General features: G+C 38.6%; 1 protein-coding gene across 5 annotated transcripts in view; it reads right to left on the bottom strand.

Moving 5' to 3' along the window:
• LOC131251411 (phosphoinositide phosphatase SAC6-like) overlaps positions 1-12685 on the bottom strand; it is a 139018-nt gene that overhangs the window by 103527 nt on the left and 22806 nt on the right. For all 5 annotated transcript variants that reach the window (XM_058252091.1, XM_058252094.1, XM_058252092.1 and 2 more), the window contains 3 exons: positions 11761-11888; positions 11583-11674; positions 1072-1129 (listed from right to left, as the gene is read on the bottom strand). In XM_058252091.1, the coding sequence (XP_058108074.1) occupies positions 1072-1129; positions 11583-11674; positions 11761-11888 (278 nt within the window). The remainder of the gene's footprint in view (positions 1-1071; positions 1130-11582; positions 11675-11760; positions 11889-12685) is intronic.

A 12685-nucleotide genomic window follows, 5' to 3' on the forward strand; every position in this document is an offset into this window, starting at 1 on the left:
ACCCGGTATCTCCCATGCACTTCCAAACCTCTATGAGGGCCTTTCCTATTTTCATCTTTCTCAAAGATTCTTCCATTTCCAATATCCTAATCCTACGAAAGTATCTATAGTCACATGCATAGTTATATCCATCTCATGCCTTAGTCTTTACTCAATTATTCTCTCCCATAGTTTCATAAACTGGCTCATCCATTAACCCAGTATCTCCCATGCACTTCCAAACCTCTATGAGGGCATTTCATGTTTTCATCTTTCTCAAAGCTTCTTCCATTTCCAATATCCTAATCCTACGAAAGTATCTATAGTTTCTGACGCCATTTGAGTTTATGGTTCCTTCTATCCTCCCCATGCTTTCAACGTAGTTGTCATTTAACAAGTTTTGAAAACAGCTCTTCACATTGCATTGATCTCATTATCCTTGACTAGTACCCTCCAGTCATCTCTATTAATGCATCTAACATGATCTAGGTCCCTACTCTTCCTCTTTCTCATTTTTGCAAGTTTGAAGACATCTTTCTCACCTTCCCTTATCCCCAATCTATTGTAAAGATCACCACAAGCCTTAAGCTTAGCCTCACTCATGACTTTCTTAGCAATCATTTTGCATTTCTACATTGCTCAAAATTTTAATCATTTCTTGTCCCTTGTGAGGCTTTGGAACATAAATATTTCTTGTTAAAAATGTTAGCTATTTCCTAATTCCCCAAAAACCCTTAACAATTGAAAATCCACCATCCTTGGTCCCCATGACCAACTCTGAAACAGTGGCAAAATTACTAGAATCAAGAAAGAAAGTGTTGGTGTTAATGATTAGTGACAATCAATTGCCACATGTTACCAAGTTTTGGAGTAACCTTTATATCAAACATCTACAGGAACCTTGCAGGTGCACTTGTGAAGCACAAAGCCAGTAATTAAGAAAGGATATAAACAATATAAGCTGCAGATAAAAAGGGATCTCCAAACTAGAGATAAGAACTACATCTCTTAAATACACTTCAAAGAACAACTACATTTCTTACATTTTAAAGAACAATATTCAATCAAGTCAACATTCAAGAAAAAACTTACCTGTCTCCAAAGAGGAAGCAACTTTGACTCATTGCCCAAGTCATGTAACCGTTGAGCACTGTAGCAGACAATGACATCAAAAGGCATAGATCATCAAATATTTTGGTATAAATGTGAGTAAAGAACAAAAAGAAAAAGAAAAGAAACAAAAGAAGAGGAAATGAGGTGAAGAAAAGCACAAAAGAATTTCAGAACAGCGACTCAGTGGTACTAAACAGGACTCAACTGTCATTCAAGGCTTCTTTCATTTGTATGACTGAAAGATAGGATTTTTTTTTTTTTTCTTATTTCTTTTTTTGGAGCCAAATAGCTTTACAAGGTTAATGTCAAGTAGGCAAAAACATTCAAACTGCTACCGAACTACCAAAAAGAATGAATCTTGTTTTGAATCTTCATTAAGCTAGGTCATTCCTTAGAAGTGATGCACCACAATTTGTATCTCAGTTGTGGTGGAAAGTGAACAAGAGTAATCCAGGGCATTCCCCAGAAGCAATAGCTCCCATTTTCTAAACCCAATTGCGGCAAAAAGTCTGGAAAGGTGTGCAATAGGGTTTCCTAAAAGCAACAACATTGCAAAGATGCCCCACTACTGTAGAAAGTGCTCAAGATTTTCACACCAAACTGGACGAGTGTGGGTGAAGAAGCAAATCCATGTGAGGAAAAATTCACTCACCACATGCAATGTGAGAACATTGCCAAGTTATGAAGTTGGTGGATAGAAGGAAAGGAAGGGTTAATATTAAAATGCTTTCAGGAGACAAAGTGGAAAGGAGCAAAAGCAAAAGAGATTAGAGATTGCTACAAATTGTTGTATATGAGAGAGGATAATACTAACATCAGGGTAGGGATAGTTAATACGAAAAAACTTGGAAGGATAGAATATTGGGGGTTAAGAGAATGGGCAATAGAAATAAGCCAATTAAAGTAATTTTGGTCGAGGAGATAATAAATATCATTAGCGTAAATGCATCTTGGATAGGACGGGAAATAAGTAAGAAAGATGATTTTAGCAAGCATTAGATACACAAGGACTTTTATAGAGGAAAATGGTATTACAAGTCAAGACTTAAACAGACGTGAAGGATAGCGGAGGGTATGAAAGGTACATGGGGAAAATGGGCTCAGGAAAGAAATGAGTCAAATAGGGCAATGAAGAAATGACTCCACACCTCTCTCTCAAGGGTAAACAATGGAATAAGTGATCGACGGTTTCATCGTCTTCCTGGCAAGCGAAGCAAGTGTTGGGAAGTGCCAAAGTGCAAAATTCTTTTTCTTTGGATTGTCCACCTTAAAATTTTGCAAGCAGTAGCCAACCAAGCAAAAGCTTCAATACTTAATGATATACCATTCCCCCACACTTTTTTTTCTTTTTTCTTTTTTTGAAGATTGAAATTTATTATAGGGAGCAAAAGCAACCCAAACAAACGAAAACAAAACAGAAATACACAAAACCAGGCAAAGCAAGAAGAAAGCAAAAGAACCAAGAAGAAGAAGAAGAAGAAGAAGAAGAAAAACTAGGAAACATTATACAACTCAAATAGGGCCACCCAAAGAGGCCCACAAACTAGACAACATAAACAGACTCCACTGAGCCACAAGGGAAAACAGCAGCCAAGCTAACCCCGCAGATTCCCCCGCACATTTGCACAATGGTAAAGAAGAAAAATATCTATTCATCACTCCTATCCAGATCTTATGATCCGATAGCTTGGGATCAATAAACAAATCGTTTAAAACACCCAAAAAGCGAATTTTCTTCATCTTTATAATTTCATGAAAGGTAAGACTCCACACTAAGATGCCCCTAATATATATCCATAATAGCCTTTTAAAGAATATTTTGCTGGCAAAGAAAATGCCATAAAAGGATACAATTAGGATGGCAATGTTTATGGTTGAAAGACCTGAAAAGAAGATGACAAGAAGACTGAAAAGGGCCCAGATTCAGGCAATGAGAAGGGATAATGGAGCAACTTCTCTTACAAAGGACAGCAGCATTTGCATTGTTTGGTGAAACGCGATTTGCAAAACCAATCCCGAATCGCTAGGCCAAGATTTTGATGATGGTGGTGATGATGAAAGAAAATGCCATATTGGTAGAGGAGAAGCACCATAATACTTGTTTATAGGAACAAGGGGGATGTGCCAAGTTGCACCACCATCAAAGGACGAAACTTATGAATACTATGAAGCTCCAGGAGAAGGTAGTCGAACAAATATTAAGAACAAAAATAAGGATGACCTCAGAAAATCGATTTGGCTTCACGTTAGGAAGATTAAAATTAAAGCTATTTTCTACATAGACAATTGATGGGAATGTACCGACATAAAAGGGAGAATCTACATATGAATTTTATAGATCTATAGAAGCATATGATACAGTACCTAGAGAATTTATGTGGTAAGTGATTATGAGGAAGGGTCCCATGAGGATAAAAATGACATTCTAAAGACATATACAAGGGGGCCACTACAAAGTGAGAACAGCCAGTGGTCAGATTGGTAAGTACCTAGGCATAGTTTTCATCAAGGGTCAGCATCACACCCCAACCTTTCTGCCTTCACTATAGATGAATAAACCTCCAACATTCAAGATAACATCCAATGATATATGTTGTTTGCTAATGTGGTGTTCGTCAACAAGACAAGTGTTTTAAATAGCGAATAGTGTATGTAGCATAGCATTCACCCCTCTAAAGCGAGAGTGTAAGCCATGTAGCGTGTAGTGTATGCTACACACTACTTCTAGATTGCTAATTAAGATTGCACTTGGTTCATGAAATTTCATGATAATTGGTGCAGCCAAATGCGGCCTAAAACAAAAAGAAAAATAGGGCAAACCATAAGTATAAACATAAAGAAACAGCAATAGAACTGATTTACTACCATTATTTATATTATTTTACTAAATTCATTAAAAAGATTAACTAATTTTTATTGAAAATATAAAAATGTAACAAATCATTGAAAACATTAATTGGTTTGATTTTTTTAGTGAAAAATAACTTGCAGTATAAGCAAACCAGTGTTTAGAGTATGCAACATAGCGTGTCTATGTATGTAGTGTAGACTACACACAACTAAAACTATTTTCATGAACTACATAGAGTGAAGACTACACTACCTAGGTAGTGTAAGCCACATGCTACGAAGCTTAAGCAATTCAAAACGTCAGGTGAGACTAGAAAGAAAGCAAAATACTAAATTGAATGTTTGGAGGAAGGCTCTAGAATATAGATAATGCAAAGCTAGATCCAAAGAACTAGTTATGTACCAGTCTTTTTAATTTTTTTCTTGAATGGAGTAATGTACCAGAGTTGCAGCACAAGAAACAACCATGGATCAAAGCTAGACAACCCAATTAGTTGGAATAAGTCTTAGACGTTGATGATGTGTCTATGTTTATGGCCATGAAGCCATACTTACAAAACTAAAATACAGAGTTTTGTATTATACCCAACAAGTATTTCTAGTTATAGGTAAACCTGGTTCTAAAATCAAAAACAGAAAGAATAAATAAAGAATCCTAATTAACCATTGAGATTAGCCACCAGACAAAAGTATGGGCTGTATACATGTGTATACGCTTGCAAATACCCATATAGTTGTCTATATTGCTGTTTCTATACAACCGTATGGTAGTTTCCAGTATACTCCTGCGTATACACTTTAATTTCATAATAAACTGATTAGAACCACACGTGATCAGGTAGGGTCCCCCCGTGGGCCAAACCACATGTAGGTTGGGGATTGGTGGCGGCATCACAAGCAGCTTAAAAATAGCAGAACCAATACCCTTTTTATGGTGGTGATGATTTTATTAAACCGAACAAAAAAATAAAAAGGGTACAAGACAAGACCGATATTAAAAAAGAAAGAAATGATGATGAGAAATCATGCGGACACAAGCTGGCCTTAGGCATCTACCCAATGAGCAACGAGATTCTCATCAATCATCACCAGTCTTTTGTTTTTCTTTATGATGGATAATCAATAATTTCATTAAAAAATATTTTTTAAAAAAACTACAAAAACTCCAAAGGACTACAAAGCTCATGTGAAGAGAGAGGAACTACCAGAAGAAGAAGAAGAATAGTCCAATTGACTCCACATGCCCCCTCACCAATCCTATCGGCCTAAACACAATCCATCATATACAATAAAGCCCAATAGCCCAAATAGTCCAGCGAAATGATCATTTAACACTCCCCCCCAAGCTGGATCATAGATATCATACATGTCTAGCTTAGATATAAGTTTTTCGAACTAAGACTTCCCAAATGATTTGGTGAATAAATCTCCAACCCGATTACGTGATAAAATATACAAAGTGTAGATTTCCTTCTGAAAGATCTTATCTCGAATGAAGTAGCAATCAATCTCTAAATGCTCCAATTCTTCAAGAAGCGATTTAAGCCAAACAAGTTCACAAGTTGTGTGCCATTAATCTATATTCCACCCCAAGCCCTCAGCACTTGACCATTCTTCTTTTTACTTTTTCAGGTAATCACATTGCTACCAAGGAAGGTGCAATAACCTATAGTCGACTGTCTATCATATCTCTACCATGCATAATCTGCATATGAATAACCAACTATCTAGAGATGACCATGAAATCTATACAAGATACATTTCCCAAGTGTACAATTCAAGTACCTACGAATTCTCATGACTGAAAATAAATGTGGCTCTTAGATTTTGCATAAACTAACTATGTCGACTGAAATGGGAATGCCTGGTGTAATGACAATCAAATAGATGAGCTTGCCAACGAGTCTTCTATACATGTCAAGATCTGCCAATAACTCTCCTTCTTCAAGCTCAAGTTTGAGACAAGGATCCATCAGTATATCTGCAAGCTTGACATGTAGCACACATGTCTCTTGCAATAAGTCACAAACATATTTCCTTTGACATAGATTTATTCCAACTTTAGATTTTGCCACTTCAATGCCCAGAAAATATCAAAGAAGACAGAAATCTTTGATTTGAAATTGAGATTGAAAATACGACTCAGTTTCTTAATACCCTCCAAGTCATCACCCATCATTATAATGTCATCCACATACATAATGAGTACAATATAGCCAAATGTAGTATGCTTTGAGAAAACGAAGTGATCTACTTTACTTATCTTCAATCCATACGATAACACCATGATGTTGAACTTCTCAAACCAGGCTCTTGGCGACTACTTCAATCAATATATAGATTTATGCAATTCTACATGCATAAATACATTCTTTACATCTAGTTGAAAGAAGTGCCAACCACGATTTGCAGCTATTGATACAAAAACCCAAACCGAATTGAACTTGGCCACCGGCGAAGAAGTATTTAGAAAATCTAGAGTGTAACCCTTGGCAAGTAACCTAGCTTGGTAATGATCAATTGATCCATCAAGTAAAAGTTTTACTGTGTAAACCCATCTACACTTAACTAGTAGCATGCAGCTCACGCTTAACAATCTAGAAGTAGCAAGTAGTTTACGTTTAACAATGATACATGGGAATACACTCAACAGTCTAGAAGTAGCATGTAACTCACACTTCACATTATGTAGCTTATACCTCATGCTTCAAAGGAGTGGACACTATGGTACATACTATTCGCTATTTTTTTAAAGGTAACACTAATAGGGATTGAGCCCTGGATCACTCACACACACTTACAATGTCTCTAACAGCTCATCTAATGAGCAGAAGACCATGATATTCGCTATTTAAAACACCGCTTGGACCTAAGGATAAATTCTACAACAGGCACGAAACATTACAAAGGGGATTACCTTGGAATTGGAGTGGGCCCCAGCCCAAGACACCAACAAGTAAATTCTTTTAGCCAGAATGCCTACAAAGCAGGATTTACTTTAACAAACTCTCTGATTTCTCTCAAGCCAGAGAGACCATAACACAGCAAAAAGAGCCATCTTCTAAAGAATCAGGCCATTTGGACCACATGCTGCAGCAGCCCAGCATTCAAAAAGCTTCAGGATAGAAGAAGGGAAGGCCCACACCATACCAAACTTAGAGAACATAGCAACCCAAATCTCCCTTGAATACAAGAAATGCCAGAATAGACATTCACAAACTCCTCTCACCGAAGCAAAGCACACACCTATTCACTAAGTCTATTCCCCTATTTCTTAGGTGGTTGATGATAAGGATATCCGCAAAAGAGGCTGTTCAAGCAAAAGCCCTCACTTTCATCGGAAGTGGAGCCTTCCATATCTTCAGGAATGCTGGGGAACTGAACCTGAAAATTCCAATCAGTAAGGGCACACCAAAGAACACAGGCCATTTGAGTTGAGAGACGGGATTCGTTTGTCATGCCTCTCACTCAGAATACAAGCCCATTCCAACATTGCAGGGAGCCAAGTTTCCAATTTTCCCCTCTTTGAGGTTACAACGAAATCTAGGACACCATATGACCTTACCAACCCCATTCAATCACTTTATTCTTTGCTATCTGGAATGTTACCATTGGCAACTTTGATCTCTTGTTGAAAATCTTGTTGTTGCTTTCCAGATAAATACCCCACCTAAAGTTAGCCTCCATAAGACCTTTTTTTGCCCTTGCAAACTCTATCCCAAGCTTGAAAATTCATGCAATCATTTTACGCATCACCCTAGACATCTCAAACAACTCCATAAAGCCCCTCCATACGCCCATCATGCCACAATGAATAAAGAAGCAGTCCACAGATTCACCATTGCTCAAACAAATTATGCATCCTGTAGTGATTATCTTCCTGTTTCTAAGGTGGTCTGTAAAGAAGGCTTTGTCTTTACCAATCAACCACCCAACTACAACTCTAGTCAGCCCCTAGTATGACCATAACTTGGAAGTAGGAGCTTTTGTTCGGTTTCCCACACTATTGCACGAAGCATGAAATGAAGCAGCAATATATTTGGATGCGGAAGCAGGGAAGCATCTGTTTCAAAATGTAAACAAGTCTAAATAGGAAAGTAGTGGATCTAAAGTGGGTCCGGCATCTAGTTAGAAGGATCCTACATCTAAGTCCTGCACCAAGAAAGAGTACTTGGAATGCAGCTTTAGTAAGAACAGCTATATAGGTGTGGCTTTAGTTGAAATCAAAGGTCAAGAGAATCCTCAAAAGAGATTTGGATCTATTACTCAAAAGAATGGGGAGATTGATTATGATGTTTTGATAGAATGTACATAAATATAAGACCAGCCATGCTTTATGCGACAGAATGTTGAGCAGCTAAGGAGCAACATGTTCATAGGATGAGTGTTAGGGGTGCACATCGAACCGGTAGAACTGTGTAACCGGACCGGAACCGTTGGATCAGTCCGGTTTGGTCTGGTTTTAGATAGCACCAGTTCCGGTTCCGGTTCCAAATTTTCGAGAACCGTTGGATATGGATCAGTTCCGGTTTAGGGCCTGTAAAACCGAACCGAACCGAACCGTGGCCCAAACCATTGATCCGAACCTTTACTTTAAAACCAAAAAAAAAAAAAAAAAAAAAAAAAACAACCCTAAATATCTAATCTCTCTAGCCCGACTGCTGGGTGTTGCCACCCCTGCCCTCTCTCTCTCTCTCTCAACATTGGCAGAAAATAAAATGTTGTGAATACAACAAGTTCACATGCATCCAATGTTTATTGGATATCGAATGAAATGAGGCTAATGCTCTTGATTCAGTATCAGCAGACATATGTTGAATTGAAGAAAAAGGTGGATTTGTAGTTGTTGAAGAAGTCCAACTTGAAGAAGGTCTATTTGATTTTGTAGCTTCTCTTTTGCTCTATAATACTAGGTTTGGTTTTTATGATGTATTGATGAGGTTTGTAATTGTTGGGGTCAAACGAGAGTTTGAAAGTCTTGATAATGCTTGCAAAGATCTGAGGGTGAAAAATGAGGGCTTGAAGAAACTGTAGATAACCCATCTCTTCATTTCCTCCGTTGGTTTTTTTTGTTTCTGTCATGCTTGAAGAACCGTGGAACCGAACCGTTTTTCACGGTCCGATTCCGGTTCGGTTCTAGGGTGCTAAGGGTCCAGTTCCGGTTCCAAAAATTGTAGAACTGTTAGGAATGGTTCGGTTCCGGTTTCACCCCGGAACCGGACCGAATCGACCCGTGTGCACCCCTAATGAGTGTAGCTAAAATGAGGATATAGAAATGGATGAGTAGCAAAACAACGAAGGATATAATTAGAAATGAATGCATTTAAGGGAACTCAGAGTAGCACCAATAGGTAATAAGATAACGGAAAGTAGACTTAGATGGTTTGCTCATTGTGCAAAGGAGACCAAGAACTATACTGGTTAGGAGTGAGTTGGTGCAAGCTAAAGGCTCGAAAAAGACAAGGGGAAGGTCCAAAAGGAAGTGGGTGGAGGTTGTAAGAAAAGACATGATGACCTACGGTCTAACTGAAGTTATGGTCCTATATAGGGTGGAATGGAGGAACAGGATTCATGTAGCCGACCCTAATTAGTCCGAACAAGGCTTAGATGATTATGATGATGATGACATGGGCAACAATATCCCTTAGAGAATTATGGATACGAAAGGTGCATTTGTCTTTTGAGGCACTTTGTATTCATTAAATTAAATATTGTATTTGAAAACCTTGCAAATTGGTGAGTTGTTTACTGGTAGAGGTGGGCACCGAGTCGAGTCGGACCGGATTGGGTCCAACTCGACTCGATCCGAACTTTTCAAGTGACCGACCCAAACTCAATCCGATTCGGGACCGAGTCCGGGTCAGCTGACTCAATCCGATCTGATGCACTGTTGGCCTGACCTGAACTGAGTCTGACTCCGTCAGGGAAATCGAGTCGGATCGGGTTGGGTACGGTTCGGATCGGATTGGGTCTATGGGTCAAACTATCAAGTGTGTGTTATATCCAAACCGTCCATACATTTGGAGAGCATGTCTTAAGGCTTGAGCCGAAAAATAAGACAGATCTAAAGATCAGTTGGACCACACTGTAAAAAACAGTGGTGGATTGAACGTTTACCATTGAAACCCTTTTGGAGATCACGGAATGTTTGGATCAATATGAAATTTGTTTTTCCTCTTCATCCATGTATTTTTAACCTTATTAACAGATCAGATGGAAAATAAACGGTATGGTGAGCCCTACGAATTTTTTAACGGTGAAAATCATTATCCTCGCTGTTATTTTTGGTGTGGTCCATTTGAGCTTTCGATATGATTCATTTTTTTTTTCTAATGCTCTAAAACGATCTCGAAAAATGGATAAACAGTATGGATATAACATCATTGTGGGGCCCATGTAACTTTGATCTCATTTGAGCCATTTGTACAACTCGGAGCTCAAGGCACGTTTGTGCTCATCTTCGCACGACACGTATCTACACCAACTGTACAGCTGGTGTGTGATACACGCAATCAGATTGCGTATTGAGTTACTCAATACACTCTTATTGTACTAAGTAAACTCTGTTGGGCCCACCGTGAATGCATGTGGTTTATCCACACAGTCCATTCGTTTTTCCAGATCATTTTAGGGGTTGAACCCGAAATTGATGCATATCCAGAGCTCAAGTGGACCATACCACAGGAAAAAATAAAAGTATTGATTTCCACCGTTGAAAACTTTATAAGGCCCAATGATGTTTATTTGTCATCCAACCTATTCATAAGATCAAAAATACATGGATGAAGAGTAAAAACAAATATCAACTTGATCTAAAACTTCTTTGGCCCCCAATAATTTTTCAATGGTAGATGTTCAATTCACACTGTTTCCAGTGGTGTGCCCCACTTTAGGATTGGATACACTCCATTTTTGGGATAAAGCCATAAAATTATCTATTAAAAGAGATGGACAGAGTGGATAAATTGAATGAATGATAGTTGGGCCCACAGAGTTTACTCAGTAAGCAATCCGCTTCCGCGTTACTCTAGCCCATCCGAACTAGGTTTCAAGGTACCTGCCCAATGCATGCTTCATCAATGCTCCGCCCACTAGTCAATGCCCTCACCGCCTCACGTCACCTTTGTTTTTGAAAAGGTTTAACCCCAGCCCTTTATTTCTCAAAGGTTTAAAGATGCAAACATCCAACGGCTCTATTTTAACTTCATATGACCTGACCAGATCGGATCAGATCGGATCCTGGATCGGATTAGTCCGGATTGGTCACTGATCCGAACTCGATCTGATGTACGGTCGGATCTGAGTGGGCCTACTCGATCCAACCCAATCCTGGCCTTCGGTTCGAATTTGATCAGGTCGGATTCTGCCCAGCTCTATTTACAGGTTATTGTTTACTTAGGCTTTGTGCATCTTTTACAAGGCAGCAAACATTCCCAAATAATATGAAAAATAACAACTTCAATGATGAAGGGAAAACTCTTAGTGGCTAGTCAAAGAGACGTGCAACGGCATGAATGTAGCACATAGCATAACTAGTTACTGTTGATGCTGATCACATGACTGGTGAAAGCCCTTTCATCTGCAATCGAAAGGGATTAATACGAAGGAAATCAATGCCAAACCAGGAAAACAGCATTCACCTTAGTGTTAGATTGACATCATAAGAGAAGTAAAGACCAGAAGCTCTCTCTGCAGCATTTAGGAGCACAGAAAACTCAGTCTCCAGCTTTTTCTGTCAAAAGGAAACGTAAATAATTGAGTTCAAAATAACTGGCATGCCATGAGAGCAACTGAATAATATAAGTACACCCTTTTGACCTGTTCTGCTGAAGAACTTCTCAGAGATTGGTTGCACGGCAAAATCTGTAAGGATGAAGCTCTGAAGATAGGATGCCCCAAATAAGAGCCAACACATTCGCGTTCCGTTATGACTACTACATATGCCCCTACCATATAGAAAAGAAAAGGAATAAGACTGAAGTAACTTGAAAAGTGCAACTCCAATGTGACAACAATCAGTATGAAGTGTGGTTTGGCCCCTCAGCAAACTCTGCAGCATTGAAAAGAGTCCAACTGTAAAATATGAGACATGCAAGGTGGCCGGTAAACAATTGGAAGTGATACCAAATAAAGAAGAATCAAAATGCCACATTTTTTACCTTCGGTGGAAAAAATAAAAAGCACATATCAAACATATCAACGGGTCTTTCTAACCCCCACTCTAAAGTTGACTTGAGCATGGTGTTTACTTTTGACAGACAAAAAGAAAAAAAGAAAAGAAAAGAAAAATCTATTCAAGTTTGCAATCAGCATGGTGCATTCACTTCGAACCAGACAAATCACAAAGGAAAACTGATCACTTTAACCCACCTGCATCCAATTTATATAGGGCAGTAAATTTGGAACTGTCTCAAGTTCAAAAATGTTTATCAATTCGGCTGTCCATGATGAAAATAATACAGACAAATAGCAAGTTTTTCCATTCTAATTACCCTGGTTGACAATTAAAGAAGCCCATCCAGAGATCTGTGTGCAAGCCAAGGTTCTTACGTACACATGAATGTGTATATCTAAGTGAATGAAATGAGGTGCAAGTTCTGGATGCCTGAGAGATGGTGACTTATGAAACAAAAGCCTTTGCATGCAAGGACAGACCACAAGGAAGATGGCTCCTGTAGAACAATAACAACGAGCTCTGTTGAGTGACAGATTTGCCTTCTTCTCATTTTCCCTCATAGCTGCA

Source organism: Magnolia sinica, chromosome 7 (genome assembly GCF_029962835.1).
Source record: "Magnolia sinica isolate HGM2019 chromosome 7, MsV1, whole genome shotgun sequence".
NCBI classification, from domain to species: domain Eukaryota; kingdom Viridiplantae; phylum Streptophyta; class Magnoliopsida; order Magnoliales; family Magnoliaceae; genus Magnolia; species Magnolia sinica.